This window comes from Anolis carolinensis, unplaced genomic scaffold (assembly GCF_035594765.1).
Source record: "Anolis carolinensis isolate JA03-04 unplaced genomic scaffold, rAnoCar3.1.pri scaffold_8, whole genome shotgun sequence".
Taxonomy (NCBI): Eukaryota; Metazoa; Chordata; class Lepidosauria; order Squamata; family Dactyloidae; genus Anolis; species Anolis carolinensis.
In genome coordinates this window covers 30,223,791-30,242,305 of record NW_026943819.1, presented here as the reverse complement: position 1 = coordinate 30,242,305, position 18,515 = coordinate 30,223,791, and the positions used below count along the sequence as shown (strand labels likewise).

The 18,515-nt window shown below is 44.6% G+C and overlaps 1 protein-coding gene across 3 annotated transcripts in view; it reads left to right on the top strand.

Moving 5' to 3' along the window:
• The window catches only part of antxr1 (ANTXR cell adhesion molecule 1), an 85,913-nt gene extending 68,022 nt beyond the window's left edge, over window positions 1–17,891 (top strand). For all 3 annotated transcript variants that reach the window (XM_062960851.1, XM_062960853.1, XM_062960854.1), the window contains exons 15-18: window positions 1,334–1,429; window positions 2,350–2,517; window positions 4,001–4,081; window positions 7,288–17,891. In XM_062960851.1, the coding sequence (XP_062816921.1) occupies window positions 1,334–1,429; window positions 2,350–2,517; window positions 4,001–4,081; window positions 7,288–8,241 (1,299 nt within the window). In that variant the 3' untranslated portion in view covers window positions 8,242–17,891. The remainder of the gene's footprint in view (window positions 1–1,333; window positions 1,430–2,349; window positions 2,518–4,000; window positions 4,082–7,287) is intronic.
• The last annotated feature ends 624 nt before the right edge of the window (window positions 17,892–18,515 follow it).

The following is an 18,515-nucleotide window of genomic DNA, read 5'->3' as shown; positions in this document are numbered from 1 at the left end:
AGAATGTGGGTCAGGGAGGAATTTTCCTCCTCTTTTTTCCAGATCAGATTCTGGCTTTTATGGAGTATCCTTGCATGCAGTTTCCCGGAAATCGCGGCCCTCGTAGAAACGAGGTCAAGGCTGGAATGCAACCCGGGCGCATCGGATCGGCCTGGCGGTCCCTTGAGGGGCCGGATCCTTGGCTTGGCTTGGAGTGGTTGCCTTTGCCAAACATCGGAGCCCTAGCAAAGCATCGCTCCCTTTGCAAAACACTGGTTGCCCTTTTTTGCCAGGCATTGGTGCCATCTCAGAACGTCAGTGCCTTTGCAAAACAGTGACTACCTTTGCCAGACATCGGTGCCTTTGCAAAACACTGGTTGCCTTTGCAAAGCATTGGTGCCTTTGCAAAAAATGATTATCTTTGCCAAACATTAATGCCTTTCTAAAGTGTTGGTGCCTTTGCAAAACAGTAGTTACTTTTGCCAAACAATGGTGCCTTTGCCAAACATCGGTGCCATTGCAAAAGTCAGTGCCTTTGCAAAACGATGGTTACCTTTGCCAAACATTGTTGTCTTTGCAAAGCATTGGTGCCTTTGCCAAACATTGTTGCCTTTGCAAAACAATGGTTATCTTTGCCAAACATTGGTGCCTTTGCAAAGCATTGTTGCCTTTGGAAAACAATGGTTACCTTTGCCAAATAACAATGGTTACTTTTGCCAAAATTTTTGCCTTTGCAAAACAATGGTTACCTTTGCTAAACAACGGTGACATTGCAAAAGTCAGTGCCTTTGCAAAACGATAGTTACCTTTGCACAACAACGGTGCCTTTGTAAAGCATTGGTGCCTTTGCCAAACATTATTGCCTTTGCAAAACAATCGTTACCTTTGCCAAGCATCGGTGCCTTTGTAAAGCATTCGTGCTCTTGCAAACAATGGTTATCTTTGCCAAACATCAGTGCCTTTGCAAAACGATGGTTGCCTTTGCCAAATATTGGTTGCCTTTGCAAAGTGTGGGTGCCTTTGCAAAACATTGGTGCCTTTGCACAATATTGGTGCCTTTGCAACACATTGCAGTATATAGCTAATGAGCATCATAAGGTTTCATTGGACCAAGGAATATATCTGCACATTTCTCGCTTCTGTATTGTCCTTGGCATATTTTTGCATATATATATATATGTGTGTGTGTGTATCTTGACACCATGGGTCCCAATTATATAGCAGGATCGATGCATGCAGTCCTTTGCAAAGGTACCCTTTCTGTGCCTGGTTGCATTGATGTTTACCGTGCTTTGCAAGAAAAAATATCCACCAAAGCAGCACAATCAGCTTTCTTTTCTGTTGCTTTCTTTAGGACGAGGATGACGACGGACTTCCCAAGAAGAAGTGGCCGACCGTCGATGCGTCTTATTACGGCGGACGGGGCGTCGGGGGCATCAAGCGCATGGAGGTAACGGGAGGCCTCGTTCCCAAAGGGCAGGGCCCAATGCGGTCCGCTTCGGGGCCGAATCCGCTCCGGGTTTTGGTCCGAACATCTAAGGATTGTACCAAGGTGACACTAAGTTGGAGAGACTAGACACCCCCCAAAAATTTGACTTAAAAACTTTTCCTTGTTCTGATTTACATACAAATCCAACTTACAAGGGCTTTGATGGATGGCCTTTAGGGATTTTGTAACTCTATTATTATTATTATTATTATTATTATTATTATTATTATTATTATTATTATTTTATTATGACACAGCAAACAAGATAGATATGCTGGATTTCGTTTCACAAAATCACAAGTCGAACACTTCCCAAGTGTCTAGGACTGTGTGATGTATATTATTATTATTATTATTATTATTATTATTATTATTATTATTATGACACAGCAAACAAGATCGATATGCTGGATTTCCCTATCACAAAATCACAAGTCGAACACTTCCCAAGTGTCTAGGACTGTGTGATGTATTTTCGGATGATGCGTGCAGATCCCAGCAGGGTGGCCTTTTGCAGTTGGCAGATCGTAATTTCATCAATGTCTATTATTATTATTATAGACATTATTATTATTATTATTATTATTATTATTATTATTATTATTATTATTATTATTATTATTATTACAGAGGCTGTATGGCCACCTGTTGGGAGTGCTTTGATTGTGCTTTTCCTGCATGGAATAATGGGGTTGGACTGAATGCCCTTTGGGGGGGCCCTTCCCACTCTAGAAGTCTATTATTATTATTATTATTATTATTATTATTATTATTATTATTATTATCATTATTATTACGTTCTGCCTGGCAGAATAATGGGGTTGGACTGGATGCCCTTTGGGGCCCCTTCCCACTCTCACGGTAGCATTCTCTGTGTGCAGGTGCGCTGGGGCGAGCGGGGCTCCACGGAGGAGGGGGCCAAGCTGGAGAAGGCCAAGAACGCCCGGGTCAAGATGCCGGAGCAGGAGTTCGAGTTCCCGGAGCCCCGGAGCCTGGCGGGAGGCATGCGCAGGACCTCCTCCCCACACAAGTGGTACTCGCCCATCAAGGTATGCCCATCCATCCATCCGTCTGTCTTTGTCTTGTTTTATCTGTCCATCCATCCATCCTTCTTCTTTCTAAGCTATTCTCCCAATGGAAAATATGACTGTCGTTTCCACCAGGCTTTGTGTTGGGCTTCCTCAAGTCTCAAATTGGCAGCACAGATGTCTTCGTTGATGGTGTCCATCCAGTTTTCTTCTATCCATCTGTATCTGTCCATCTATCTGTCTGTCTCTCCATCTATTCATCTGTGTATCCATCCATCCATCCATCCATCCATGTATCCATCCATCTAACCATCTATCTATCCAACCATTCCTATCCATCTATGTATCCATCTATCCATGTTTCCCTTCATTCATCCATCCATCCATGTATCCATCCATCTAACAATCCATCCATCCATGTATCTACTCATGTATCCATCCATCCATGTATCCATCCATCTAACCATCTATCTATCCAACCATTCCTATCCATCTATGTATCCATCTATCCATGTATCCATCTATCCATGTATCCATTCATTCATCCATCCATCCATGTATCCATCCATCTAACAATCCATCCATCCATGTATCTACTCATGTATCCATCCATCCATGTATCCATCCATCTAACCATCTATCTATCCATCTATGTATCCATCTATCCATGTATCCATCTATCCATGTTTCCATCCATGTATCCATCCATCTATGTATCTATCTATCCATGTATCCATCTATCCATGTATCCATCTATCCATGTATCCATCTATCCATGTTTCCATCCATGTATCCATCCATCTATGTATCCATCTATCCATGTATCCATCTATCCATGTATCCATTCATTCATCCATCCATCCATGTATCCATCCATCTAACAATCCATCCATCCATGTATCTACTCATGTATCCATCCATCCATGTATCCATCCATCTAACCATCTACATTTCTATCCATCCATCTATGTATCCATCTATCCATGTATCCATCCATCCATGTATCTACTCATGTATCCATTCATATATCCATCCATCCATCCATGTATCCATTCATTTATCCATCCATTCATGTATCCACCCAATGTATCCATCCATCTAACCATCTATCCATCCAACCATTTCTATCCATCCATTCATGTATCTATCTATCCATGTATCTATCCATCCATGTATCTACTCATGTTTCCATCCATCTATGTATCCATCCATCCATCCATCCATGTATCCACCCCATCCATCCATCCATCCATGTATCTACTCATGCTTATGGAATTCTGGAAGCCGTAGCTTTCCAAGGCCTGCTGGGCCCTTCCCAAACTACACGTCCCAGCATCCCGTCGCATTGTGCCATGGCAGTTCAATGGGTCTCAAAAGTGCAGTGTGAATGCACCCCACGGGATTGTTTGGTGTTACGTTTTGTTATGTTCTTTTACTCTAAGTAAATGTTTTTGTTTAAGCTAAATAGACGGGGTTTGGAAGCTTTTTTGCTTTCTCTTTGCAGGGAAAACTAGACGCTCTCTGGGTTTTGCTGAGAAAAGGCTACGACCGGGTCTCTGTGATGCGGCCACAACCGGGAGACAAGGTACATGCGCTCCTCTGCGTTTATTGTTTATTTATTGTTGTTGTTGCTGTTGTTGTTATATGTTTTGCAAATAGCAAAATCCATTTCTTCATTCCTTCCTTGCTCCCCAAAGCTTCAAATCCCATTCCTTTGATTTGGAGAGATCTCTCCTTTGGGTCTTCGACATAATATTAATAATAATAATAATTATTATTGTAATAATTGTAATAATTGTAATAATAATAATAATAATAATAATAATAATAATAATAATAATAATAAATTATTATTATTATTATTATTATTATTATTATTATTTTATTATGATCCAGCATATCTATCTTGTTTGCTGTGTCATAATAATATAATATAATATAATAATTAGCATAATAATTAAAAAGCAGCATACAGTCCTAAATATAACAATAACAATAATACCATATAATATAATAATATAATTATTATTATGTATTATTATTTTATTTCTAACCTGCCTCTCCTTGATGCAAGTTGCAGAATAATTAAAACACGTAAACATTGTGAAAATACCGTTAAATACACATAATTAATATATCTTTAATTTTTATTAAAGATGTTATTATTATTATTTTCCCAATTTTCTTCAAGGACTGGGACCCAAAGCAGCACACAGTCCTAAATATAGCAATAATAATATCATGTAATATAATAATATAATTATAATTACGTACTATTTTATTTCTAACCTGCCTCTCCTTGATGCAAGTTGCAGAATTAAAACACGTAAACTTTGGGAAAATACTGTTAAGTACACATAATTAATGTATCTATTATATTATAATATTATTATATTATTATTATTTTATTATTATTATTACCGTTAAGTACACATAATTAATACATCTTTAATTTTATTAAAGATATTATTATTATTGTTATTATTTTCACAATTTTCTTCTAGCACTGAAACCAAACACCGATGGATCTGGACTAAACTTGGCGCACATTTGATTACTGGAGGGTTTTGGGGGGACTGACCTTCCTTTCTGGGAGTTGTAGTTCACCTACAGAGCCCCTCGGAGGCGCATAATGCGCAAACATGCGCCAGTGCCAACCCTAGGGTTCTATGCTGTTTCATTTAAAGAGATCAGGAATAGAGTTAGATTCCTGTATTAGTCACTTGCCCCAGAGCCCCTCGGAGGCGCATAATGCGCAAACATGCGCCAGTGCCAACCCTAGGGTCCTGTGCTGTTTCATTTAAAGAGATCAGGAATAGAGTTAGATTCCTGTATTAGTCACTTGCCCCAGAGCCCCTCGGAGGCGCATAATGCGCAAACATGCGCCAGTGCCAACCCTAGGGTCCTGTGCTGTTTCATTTAAAGAGATCAGGCATAGAGTTAGGCCCCTGCATCAGTCACTTGCCCCAGAGCCCCTCGGAGGCACATAATGCGCAGACATGCGCCGGTGCGCCTCCGCCTCCCTCTTCCTTCCCTCCTCCCTTTTGCATTCCCAGACGCAAACATGCGCCCCGGCCTGCCTTGGCCATATTTGTCTAATGACAGAAGGAATTAACTTTCCGTGAGAAGGATGTTGTGCGCAGCCAGCGCATCCTTCCTTCCAAGGCGGCCGGCCGGCCGACCTGCGCACTCCAGAGGTGCCTCCGAGGAAGCCTTGGCCAAAGCCGCCTGGTTTTGCTTTGCAAGCCCCGCTGAGCCAGACTTTCCATCCACGTCAAGCCCAAAACCTCCAGCCAGAATTCCCCCCTCGGCCCCTCCAAAAGCCCGGATCGGGTTTCTTGTTTGGAAACACAAACCATAATCTCTATCCTTCCGGGTCCCATAAATCTGCCTTCGGAGCCGGGAGAGATCTAGCGCATGGCCTTGGTCTCCCACATCGGGTGGAAGGCAGGAGCCCTGGCACACTTTTGCAAAGGCTTCTTAAATTGTTATATTTTTTATTACTATTTAATATTATATTATTATTATTATATTAGGAGTGGTGGGGGTTGAAGTCCAAAGCACTTGGAAGGAGGGCCAAAGTTGGCCCAGGCCTGACCTATGGGGTAGGACTTCCCTAGGCCTCGTAACTGCGCTTTTTAATATTCATTTTGGCTGAGCTTGCATTGGTCTTCTCTGCCGCAGCATCACAGTGCCGGCTCAGCTTCTGTTTATGATCAAATCCCTTGAGCAGCAAAAGAGGAGCTATAGCTTCCATAGGCTTTGAAACTGTGCATAACCCTTATATAGGTTAAGACTGCATTGGCCTTTTTTGCCGCAGCATCACAGTGCTGGCTCGGGTTCGGTTTATGATCCCAACCAAAGCAACAAAGCGAATCCCTTGAGCTATAGCTTCCCTAGGCTTTGAAACTATGCTTTTTAGTATTCATTGAGGCTAAGGTTGCATTGGCCTTTTTTGCCGCAGCATCACAGTGCTGGCTCGGGTTTGGTTTATGATCCCAACCAAAGCGGGTTGGCCTTTGGGGTCCCTTTCCTATTATTATTAATATTATTATTATTATTATTATTATTATTATTATTATTATTATCGTGATTATTAAGCAGAAGGGAATTGGATTGGATGGCCTTTGGGGCTCCTTCCTATTATTATTATTATTATTATTATTAATTATTATTATTAAGCAGGGGCTGGATGGCTATCTATCAGGAGGGGTTGAATGGTGCCTTCTTGCCAGGCGGAAGGGAATTGGATGGATGGCCTTTGGGGCTCCTTCCCATTATTATTATTATTATTATTATTATTATTATTATTATTATTATTATTATTATTAATTATTATTATTATTAAGCAGGGGCTGGATGGCTGTCTATCAGGAGGGGTTGAATGGTGCCTTCTTGCCAGGCGGAAGGGAATTGGATGGATGGCCTTTGGGGCTCCTTCCCATTATTATTATTATTATTATTAATTATTATTATTATTATTAAGCAGCGGCTGGATGGCTGTCTATCAGGAGGGGTTGAATGGTGCCTTCTTGCCAGGCGGAAGGGAATTGGATGGATGGCCTTTGGGGCTCCTTCCCATTATTATTATTATTATTATTAATTATTATTATTATTATTAAGCAGGGGCTGGATGGCTGTCTATCAGGAGGGGTTGAATGGTGCCTTCTTGCCAGGCGGAAGGGAATTGGATGGATGGCCTTTGGGGCTCCTTCCCATTATTATTATTATTATTATTATTATTATTATTATGATGATCATGATTGATCTCTGGCTGTGCTTTCCTTGCAGGGCCGGTGCATCACCTTCACGCGGGTGAAGAGCGGTGGGGGTCTGCCCCCCAAGTACCCCCTGAACAACGCGGTCCCGCCCCCGGCCCCCGTCTACTGCCCCCCCTGCCCCCAGGCCCCCCGGCCCCCCTCCCCCCTGCCGCCCCTCCCGCCCCCCTCCCCACGCCCCGCCCCCCGCCCGGGCCCCGCCCCCCTCCCGGCCCCCGCCACGCCCCTCCGTCTAGACCCCAAGACCCCCCCCGCCCCCCCCTCCTTCCCAGAATCCCCCTCCGGCCCCTGTCCAGCATCGTCCCCAAAGGGTCTCCAGAGAAGCCCTGCCAGGAGCAACTCCTTCCTCGCTTCCAGTGGACCATTGATCTTGCAACCGTCTCCAAATCAGGAAAGTTGCATCCTTGGCTTTCCTACTTGCACCGAGAAGGCACCCTTGCTTTTCCAAATTGCAAAGCCCAACGTCAACGAAAGACACCTTTCCATTTGGAAGGAAGATGGTGACATTGCCAGGAGCAACCTCGCCGCTTCTGGTGGACCGTTGATGTTGCAATCATCTCCAAATTGTGGAAGTTGCATGGCTCCCATGCACCGTTGCTTTCCTCTTTGCACGGAGAACGGATTCTGTCTGTCGGTGAGAAATGCATTGCAAGGAGCAACCTTGCCGCTTCTGGTGGACCATTTGTGTTGCAACCATCTCCAAATCGTGGAAGTTGCATGGCTCCCAAGCGTCGTTGCTTTCCTCTTTGCACCGAGAATGCATCCTTGTTTTTCTGAATTGCAACGCCAAACGTCAACGAAAGACAGCTTTCCATTTGGAAGGAAGATGGTGCCATTGCAAGGAGCAACCTCGCCGCTTCTGGCGGACTGTTGGTGTTGCAACCGTTGCCAAATTGTGGAAGTTGCATGGCTCCCATGCACCGTTGCTTTCCTCTTTGCGCCGAGAACGGATTCTGTCTGTCGGTGAGAAACGCATTGCAAGGAGCAACCTTGCCGCTTCCGGTGGACCGTTTGTGTTGCAACCATCTCCAAATCGTGCTCTCCTATTTGCACCGAGAATGCATCCTTGCATCCTTGCTTTTCCGAATTGCAACGCCCAACGTTTTTCCTTTTCATTTGGAAGGAAGATGGTGGCATTGCCAGGAGCAACCTTGCCACTTCTGGTGGACTGTTGGTGTTGCAACCATCTCCAAATCAGGCAGGTTGCACGGCTTCCAAGCAGCGTTGCTTTCCTATTTGCACCAAGAATGCATCCTTGCTTTTCCAAATTGCAACACCCAACGTCAACGAAAGACACCTTTTCATTTGGAAGGAAGATGGTGGCATTGCCAGGAGCAACTTCTTCATCGCTTCCAGTGGACCGTTTGTGTTGCAACCATCTCCAAATTGTGGGAGTTGCATAGCTTCCAAGCATCACCAAGACACACGCTGGTAGATTCCAACAGGTTTTATTGTACAGAATACCAGAACCTTCTCTTTGGCCCATTTGTATAGGGGCTCTCACATACCAGAGGGTAATTGAGGTTTTATGGCTGGCATCTGTTCTTTGTCAGCCGACCGGAGATGTCAAAGATTTGAGATCATGACACCTATTTGCACTGAGAATGCATCCTTGCTTTTCCAAATTGCAACGCCCAACGTCAACGAAAGACACCTTTCCATTTGGAAGGAAGGTGGTGGCATTGCCAGGAGCAACTTTGCTACTTCTGGTGGACCATTTGTGTTGCAACCATCTCCAAATCGTGGAAGTTGCATGGCTCCCAAGCGTCGTTGCTTTCCTATTTGCACCGAGAATGCATCCTTGCTTTTCCGAATTGCAACGCCCAACGTCAACGAAAGACAGCTTTCCATTTGGAAGGAAGGTGGTGCCATTGCCAGGAGCAACTTTGCTACTTCTGGTGGACAGTTTGTGTTGCAACCGTCTCCAAATCGGGCAGGTTGCACGGCTTCCAAGCATCGTTGCTTTTCTATTCAATCGGTTGCAACCAGATTGAACATTGAGTTACGGTGAGTTTTCTGGGCATTGCAAGGGAGCATTGCTTCCAAGCACCATTGCTTCCTGTTTGCGCAGAGCATGGATCCTTGCTTCTGCATTTCTCCAGTTGGAACATTCACGTTGCTTCGTCATCAGAAATGAAACCTCTCCATTCATCTCCAAGAAGGAAGGAAAGAAGGCAATGCCACTCATCGCTCGCCATTCATCACGGAGAAGGAAGGCGAAGGTTGGCGAGGAAGAACATCTCATTCATCTCTTGGCTCTTCCTCTGCAGATGTGTTTGGCGCAACCGTTGCCAAAGTTTGGGAAGAAGGAGCATTGCTTCTTATTTGCACCGGGAATGGATCCTTTCTTGGATGGGTGGTGCGCCAAAGCCACAATCCTGGAGATCTTGCAAGCGCCATTTTCATGCGCCGTGGGCATTGTTTTGGGCCTCGGATTTGCGCATTTCATTAAGGAGACAGCGGATGAACCAAACTAGGGTTTGTGATGGATCGAAAGGGGAAAGTGGATTGGAAATGGGAATACTGGCCTCTCGTTAATAGGTTTCCAAAGGACCAGAGGAGAATTGCAAGATGGCAAAGTGTGTTTTTGCAATGTTTGAAGGGAGGAAATGAATGGTTTTGCTGTGCAGCAAAGGGTGATGGTGCTTGGTTTTGTGGCAGGACCCAAAATGTGCCCAAAGTGGAGTCTTTTCACAGTGCGTTTCAGTCTGGGTCAAGCTCAGAAGTGTGCATTTTCCACCCTTGGAAGCACTTGGAGAGAGAAGCGATGCCTTCAAGGGATTTCATGGTGCATTATAATACTTTTTCATTTCTCCCTGGGAGAAAAATAACCCTTAGAGAGCATGGATTTGCAAGCAGGCGCTCGCATTTGCAACCCTTTGCGCTGAGTTTGTCGTATTTGTAGGAGCCACGCTGGGCTTGCGAGTGGAGGAAGGTGAGCCACGAATGAGGCTTGAGTCCATCCTGGTTCATTCAAGATGATTCGAGTCTCAGTTTGGGGAGGATTTTGGGAGAACGGAGGGAGGAAAGAAGCAGAAAGTAACAGAGACACCTTGTGTTGTTGGGATAATATCTCCCAACAGTCTTCGTTCCAATTTCGTTGGGAACATCCAAGGGAAATACAGTAGAGTTCCAGTTGTCTGACATAAACGGGCGGGCAGAATGTTGGATAATTGAAACTGTTGGATAATAGAGCCAAGCCTCTCCATGCTCCAAGCCGGATGGAGGAGACTTCCCTGCCGGCAAGCACCGAGCTTCAAGAACCCTGTTGCTGCCTAGAAAAACAGCATTTTTTCTAGGCAGCAACACGCAAGGGGCCTCTCCAAGCGCCTGGTGCTTGCTGGGAGGGAAAAGTCAGTGCCAGTCGCGTCTCATCCCTTCCGGCAAGCACCCGGCTTGGAGAGGCCCACAGAGCATTGCTGCCCAGAGAAATAGCAACACGCAAGGGGCCTCTCCAGGTGCCTGGTGCTTGCCGGGAGGGAAAAGTCTGTGCCGGTCACGTCTCATCCCTTCCGGCAAGCACCCGGCTTAGAGAGGCCCACAGCACATTGCTGCCTAGAGAAACAGCAACATGCAGCAGGCCTCTCCAGGTGCCTGGTACTTGCCAGGAAGGAAAAGTCTGTGCCGGTCGCGTCTCATCCCTTCCAGCAAGCACCCGACTTGGAGAGGCCCACAGCGCATTGCTGCCTAGAGAAATAACAACATGCAGCAGGCCTCTCCAAGCGCTTGGTGCTTGCTGGGAGGGAAAAGTCTGTGCCGGTTGCGTCTTATCCCTCCCGGCAGGCACCCGGCTTGGAGAGGCCCACAGCGCATTGCTGCCTAGAAAAACAGCAGATTTTCTAGGCAGCAACATGCAAGGGGCCTCTCCAATCGCCTGGTGCTTGCCGGGAGGGAAAAGTCTGTGCCGGATGCGTCTCATCCCTCATGGCAAGCACCCCGCTTGGAGGCCCACAGTGCATTGCTGCCTAGAGAAACAGCAACATGCAGCAGGCCTCTCCAAGTGCCTGGTGCTTGCCAGGAGGGAAAAGTCTGTGCCGGTTGCATCTCATCCCTCCGGCAAGCACCTGGCTTGGAGAGGCCCACAGCGCATTGCTGCCTAGAAAAACAACAATTTTTCTAGGCAGCAACACGCAAGGGGCCTCTCCAAGTGCCTGGTGCTTGCCGGGAGGGAAAAGTTGCCCCGGTCGCGTCTCATCCCTCCCGGCAAGCACCCGGCTTGGAGAGGCCCCCACCCAGCGTGTTGCTGCCTAGAAAAACAACAACATGCAGCAGGCCTCTCCAAGCACCGGGCACCCATCAGAAGGGGCGAGAAGTCGGCACATCGGATAATACAGAGTGTCGGATAAACGGAAGTCGGATAAGCTGAATTCTACTGTAAGGAATGGTTGGAAAGGGGTTACGGAAGAGAGGGATGTAGTTGCAAATGAGGATGATATATGGAGTTTGGAAATGGCACGGTAGGAGAATATCCCATCCAATGTTTGCTTCCTTTTCCTGCAAAACGGCTCCTGAACTGCAGAGAGCCCTCAAAGTCTTCCTTTGTGTCCCTGCCACAAAAGCTGTTAAAAGTTCAGGGAAAGACCTGCTTGCAAACAGAGCGGCCTCAATCTGGTCTGGATCCGTGCCTTTGTGTTGCATTTTCCTGGTGCAGACGGAAGGGTGTTTATTGTTGTTGGGCAGGCAGCCTTTGCAGCCACTTTCCAGATCCAAAGTCCAAGAAGTGCACTGGTTGCATTTCTTTCCTTTCTGCTTCTTTCTCCTTCCTTTTGTGGATTTTGCCTTTTCCCAGCCCTGCATTTTAGGCACATCGTAAACATAGCAAACACAGCTCAGGACCAGGCTGAGAAAGGCTTCGAAAGAGGCACAAAAAGGACCGAGTCCTTCAAAAGCAAACTCCCTCCATCTGGATGTTTGCAGTGAAAGCATTTTTTTTTTTTGCAAGAGCCTTTTTGGACACCACTTTTGCATCTTGTTTTTTTAAGTGCCTGTTGGCATGAGTTTTTCCACAGAAGAGCCTTGGGAAGATGCGTAGGTGTGCGAGGGAAGAAATAGCGCTGCAACGACACATTTCCAAAAATGGTTTTCCTGGCGGTTTGGGAAAAGGAAGAGTATTCTATCCCGGCGGGAACGCAGTGCAATTTCCTGCCGGCCGGATCCCAAAATGTTGGGAGAGCAAGGCCAAAAAAGAACAGGGTTTTTGCACCAAAAGAAGCGGGTTTTGCGCACCCAAACGTTGCATTTCCTCAGCACCAAATCCCTTCCAAAAACAATACTGGGTAATTTTTGGGAAACTCAAATACAGGGAAACTGTGGTGGGTGAATATTCATGTTGGAAAGAAAATGATCCTTGCTTGCAGTGAAAGATCAAGATCCCTTGCTCTGTGCGGAGCACTATGTCTCTCCAAGTGGGAGATCTAGTGCTCCATGCAAACTAATTTTTGGGAAACTCGAATATAGGGAAACTATGGTGGATGGATATTCATGTTGGAAAGAAAATGATCCTAATGAATCCTCCTTTCTTGCAGCAAAGGATCGAGATCCCTTGCTCTGTGCGGAGCACTATGTCTCTCCAAGTGGGAGATCTAGTGCTCCATGCAGTGAAACTATGTTTGAAAAGGTCAAAGGATTGTTCTTCTTGGTTGCGTTTAATATTTGGTTTTCTGCTCGTCATAACAAGATCCCCAAACCACTGCAGAATAAGACCATGCAATGTTGCCGTTGTTTCTCGTGGGTTTTTGCCAATGGTTGTGATGCTGACAAATATCTCTCCACACTTTGAGATGGTTTCCCATAGTTAGGAATTTGGAGGTTGGATTATATTTGCAGATTGCATACATTCTCTCTAGGAATCCACGTCTTCCGGTGCAACGTCTGCCAGAAAGTGGCCATAGGAGGCTTCTCTATGCATTTGGAGATCATGTGCCAATTTGCAGCAGACGTTCACCATAAAAGTCATAAAAGTTTTTGAAATTTGCAGTATTTCTGCCTTTTGCGGGGATCTTGTGCTCCGCCCCAGAAAATGCATTTATTTGATTCTAAGATTGCCGAAATTGCAAAGAGTGCACTTTTTGCGCATGTTTATTTGCCAGCAAATACTTTTTTTTCTGGTTCCGGGATTTTGGAAATGGAGGTGCGTGCACATGAGATCCGCTAGTGCATGAGGATCGAGTAAATACATGCAGCAACTGCCATGCGCACCTTTTTGGCCCAAATTACAGTTTTTGGATTTGCAGTATTTCCGCCTTTTGCGGGGATCTTGTGCTCCTTCACCCCAGAAAATGCATTTATTTGATTCTAAGATTGCCGAAATTGCAAAGAATGCACTTTTTGTGCATGTCATTTGGCAGCAAATACTTTTTTTTCTGGTTCCGGGATTTTGGAAATGGAGGTGCGTGCACATGAGATCCGCTAGTGCATGAGGATCGAGTAAATACATGCAGCGATTGCCATGCACACTTTTTTTGGCCCAAACTGCAAAGGGTGCACTTTTTGCACACGTCATTCAGCAACAAATAACCTTTTTTTGGGGATTCAGGGTTTTGGAAATTGGGGTGCGCATGTTACCCAATGGTGCATGAGACCCGCAATGCAAAAACTCACCCCATATTTGGAGACGGGGAAAACGAGCGTGTCTTAGAATGGAAGAAATGCAGATTGTGCTTGAAGAAATGCATCCTGTTGCTTGACTTAGTGAAAGCGCAATGCCCGGGAAGGGTTTTTATTAATGCGCGGCCCTGTTGACGTGTCCGTCAGTCTCTGCCCCACGAAATGCACCCCAAATGCAGCAAAAGAGGGGCTTTGTCTGCAGGCAGAACAAAGCCATCTCTATAGGAAAAAGCGCCTCTCCGAAAGGACCCGTTGCGCCCAAGGATGGCTTCGTGGTCCTTTCGCGGAGCAGGATTCGAACCCAGACCCCGAGGCTTTAAGAAGGAGGGAAAACGACTCTTTTTGACTGCCCCAACTGCTTGCTTTCAATGGGTTTGCTCAAAGGCGCGCCCCAAAGAGACGGGAAATTATATATACGAGCGTAGGTCAAAAATGTTTTGCCTCCTGTGTCATAAAAACGTTATGAATTAACCCGTAAGAGCAGTATTTCCTCTGCATGAAATTACCGCTCAACACTGTCGTCCTCAAGTTGTACACATTTGCACCATCGTTTAACCCAGGTATCAAAACTCATTTTGGGAAAATTCAGGGTTTTTGCTTCGTGACTCACAGATTTCAAACCTGTTTTGAGGCCATTCAAGTCACTGAATCCGAAACCACGTCAGTTGGCTTTTTGGACCGCTGAAAGGTTTTGATGCCTGGGTTAAACGATGGCGCAAATGTGTACAAATCGATGGTGACGATGTTGAGCGGTAGTTTTGTGCAAAGGACAGTTTAAGGTAATAGTAATAATAATAATAATAATAATAATAGTAGTACTTTATATATATATCACCCTGTTTTCTCAAGGGACTCAGGGTAGTTTCCAACATAGCAAGGAAACCATAGAACAACTTAAAACAAAAAACTAAACAATACAATAATGATCATAAGTAGCGTTCAAGGGGCTCTTGGATTGTAGGCGAACTATAAATTCCAGCAACTACAACTCCCATATATATTCAGGTCAGCTTATACTCGAGTATATACGGTCTTAAGGTCTCCCGGCATTAGGACAGTTGAGAACTGCTGATGTAATGGCACACAGGTACCTCAGCTGTTAGACTGAAAGACCATAAAATAATTTAATGGTTGTGGGGTCATCACAACATAAGGAACTGGATTAAGGGGTCACGGCATTAGGACGGTTGAGAACCGCTGATGTAATGGCACACGGGTAACTCAGCTGTTAGATTGAAAAGCCATAAAATAATTTTATGGTTGGGGGTCTCCACAACATAAGGAACTGGATTAAGGGGTCACGGCATTAGGACGGTTGAGAACCGCTGATGTAATGGCACACGGGTAACTCAGCTGTTAGATTGAAAAGCCATAAAATAATTTTATGGTTGGGGGTCTCCACAACATAAGGAACTGGATTAAGGGGTCACGGCATTAGGACGGTTGAGAACCGCTGATGTAATGGCACACAGGTAACTCGGCTGTTAGACTGAAAAACCATAAAATAATTTTATGGTTGGGGGTCCCCACAACATAAGGAACTGGATTAAGTGGTCACGGCATTAGGACAGTTCAGAACCGCTGATGTAATGGCACACAGGTAACTCAGCTGTTAGATTGAAAAGCCATAAAATAATTTTATGGTTGGGGGTCCCCACAACATAAGGAACTGGATTAAGGGGTCACGGCATTAGGACAGTTGAGAACCGCTGATGTAATGGCACACAGGTAACTCGGCTGTTAGACTGAAAAACCATAAAATAATTTTATGGTTGGGGGTCATCACAACATAAGGAACTGGATTAAGGGGTCACGGCATTAGGACGGTTGACAACAGCTGATGTAATGGCACACAGGTAACTCAGCTGTTAGACTGAAAGACCATAAAATAATTTTATGGTTGGGGGTCACCACAACATAAGGAACTGGAACAAATTCTGCTGTTATATGTTCATCCATAACGTTTTTATGACACAGGAGGCAAGATTTTTTTCACCCGCCCTTGTATATAAAAATAGGCTTGTGCATGCATTACAGATGCAAAAAATGCGCGTCCCGAGACCTCTTCCCGCATCCATTGCAGAGTTTTGGAAAAGGTTAAATTCACAAGTTATGATTTCCGAACTTTGCATGAATCAAAAGGGAACGCATCCCCGGTCTGTGGTGTAAATATTATTATTATTATTCCTGTTGTTCTTGCGCTTTTGCCGAATAACACTTTTAATCGTTCTGGATCAAAGGGACCTTTTGGATTGTTTTTTTAATTTCCTCCCCCTTCCGTTTTGTTTCCCTGTTGTAGTAAATTATTACGAAGCCAATGATATTTCATGGCACGTGGTTGTATCAAGCTGTGCTTGTTTTTTTAATGGTTATGATGATGACATTTCTCTCCCTTGTTCCTGATTATTTTTACGGTTGTATTGCTTTGTATCCATGATGTATAGATAGATGTTGTCCTGTGCTGACGAATGCCTCCCCCACAGAGCGTTAATTGTGGTTAATTGTCTTAGTTGCTGTGAGTTTCCCAGGACGTCTGGCCACGATCCAGAAGCATTCTCTCCTGACGTTTCGCCCACATCTATGGCAGGCATCCTCTCAGGTTGTGAAGTCTGTGGAATAATATCCAGAACCCTTGTCTGTTGGAGGCAAGCGTGAGCGTTGCAATTAATCACCTTGATTAGCATTGAAAGGCCTTGCAGCTTCAAAGCCTGACTGATTCCTGCCTGGGGGAACCCTTTGTTAGGAGGTGTTACAAACTATCTACAGACCCACCAAGAAAATCCAAAAAAAATCCTACATTCAGCATGTTGCAATTAATCACCTTGATTAGCATTGAAAGGCCTTGCAGCTTCAAAGCCTGACTGATTCTTGACCGGGGGAATCCTCTGTTAGGAGGTGTTACAAACTATTTACAGACCCACCAAGAAAATCCAAAAAAAAATATATGCTTCATTCAGCATGTTGCAATTAATCACCTTGATTAGCATTGAAAAGCCTTGCAGCTTCAAAGCCTGGTTGATTCCTGCCCGGGGGAATCCTTTGTTAGGAGGTGTTACAAACTATCTACAGACCCACCAAGAAAATCCATATATATATATATATATATATATATATATGCGCAACATTCAGCATGTTGCAATTAATCACCTTGATTAGCATTGAATGGCCTTGCAGCTTCAAAGCCTGACTGATTCTTGATCGGGGGAATCCTCTGTTAGGAGGTGTTACAAACTATCTACAGACCCACCAGGAAAATCCAAATTTTTTTTTGCTACATTCAGCATGTTGCAATTAATCACCTTGATTAGCAAGCACTGAATGGCCTTGCAGCTTTAAAGCCTGGTTGCAACAGAGAGAATCCACTGAAATCCATAAGAAGCAGGTGGACCATGTCAACAGAAAGGAGAAAACCATGATAGTGAACAAAATCTGGCGACCGGTATTTTTTAAAAACTCTAAAATCAGGACAATAAATACAAAACAACACTCAGGAAATGGGAATTCCAGACAGGAAACAATCAGGGCCAGCTAACACCTCACGACAAAAGATGCCCCCAGCCAGGAAGCAGCCAGGCCTTGAAGCGGCAAGGCTTCCCAGCGACCATTAATGTGTATGCGCCACAGGGAGGCCGAATGGGCCGTGTATAGCTTTTGTGTCTGTTATTCTTAATCGTTATTGTTGACTGTCGGAAACCTATACGCACTTCTCAAGAGACTCGTAAGAGTTCTATCCTGGGAACCAAAACTTTGTAAATTCCAAAGCAAGTTTTTCCCAAGTGCCTTGCTGTCAAACGCCTATCATACAAAAGGGGGGAAAAGGGACCAACGCGCAGTTAATGGAAAGAGAAGGAAAATGATTTTATTACTGGAAGAAGAGAGAGGATGGTGGGTGCAAAGCCGGACTTTCCAGCAAGCAGTCCTTGTCCTGTGCCTTGTTTTGCATGAGATGAATTTTTTCTTAGATAGTCATTAACCTGTCGATTTGTAATGTCATTAAAGAACGGATTCCAACGCCGGTGTTTGTGCGCATTGCCTTTGCAAATCCCCGGGAACAGCAAGCTTAGTGTTTCTGTCTTTGTTCAAGTCTAACATGTTTTCGTTGCAAGATTTCAGTACCACTCTCTCTACAGAAGCACCGGCAACTATCCGCACCTACAATATATATATTATTATTTGTATTCTGCCTCATTATTATTATTATCTGCTTTGGGCCGGGTTAAATGAGTCCACACTGCCATTTAATACAGACCATTGGGTTGTCCATGTAATAATAATAATAATAATAATAATAATAATGCTTTATTTGTATTCCACCCTATCTCCCCAAGGGGACTCATTATTATTATTATTTTTGTTGTTGTTGTTGTTGTTGTTGTTCGTTCAAAAGACTGCGGATTCCAACGCCGGTGTTTGTGCGCATTGCCTTTGCAAATCCCCGGGAACAGCAAGCTGAGTGTTTCTGTCTTTGTTCAAGTCTAACATGTTTTCGTTGCAAGATTTCAGCACCACTCTCTCTACAGAAGCACCGGCAACTATCCGCACCTACAATATATATATATATATATATAGCTAAAGGATACAGAGAATTGCAAGTGCTTTTGTATGGAATAAATAGTGTTTATATATATATCTATA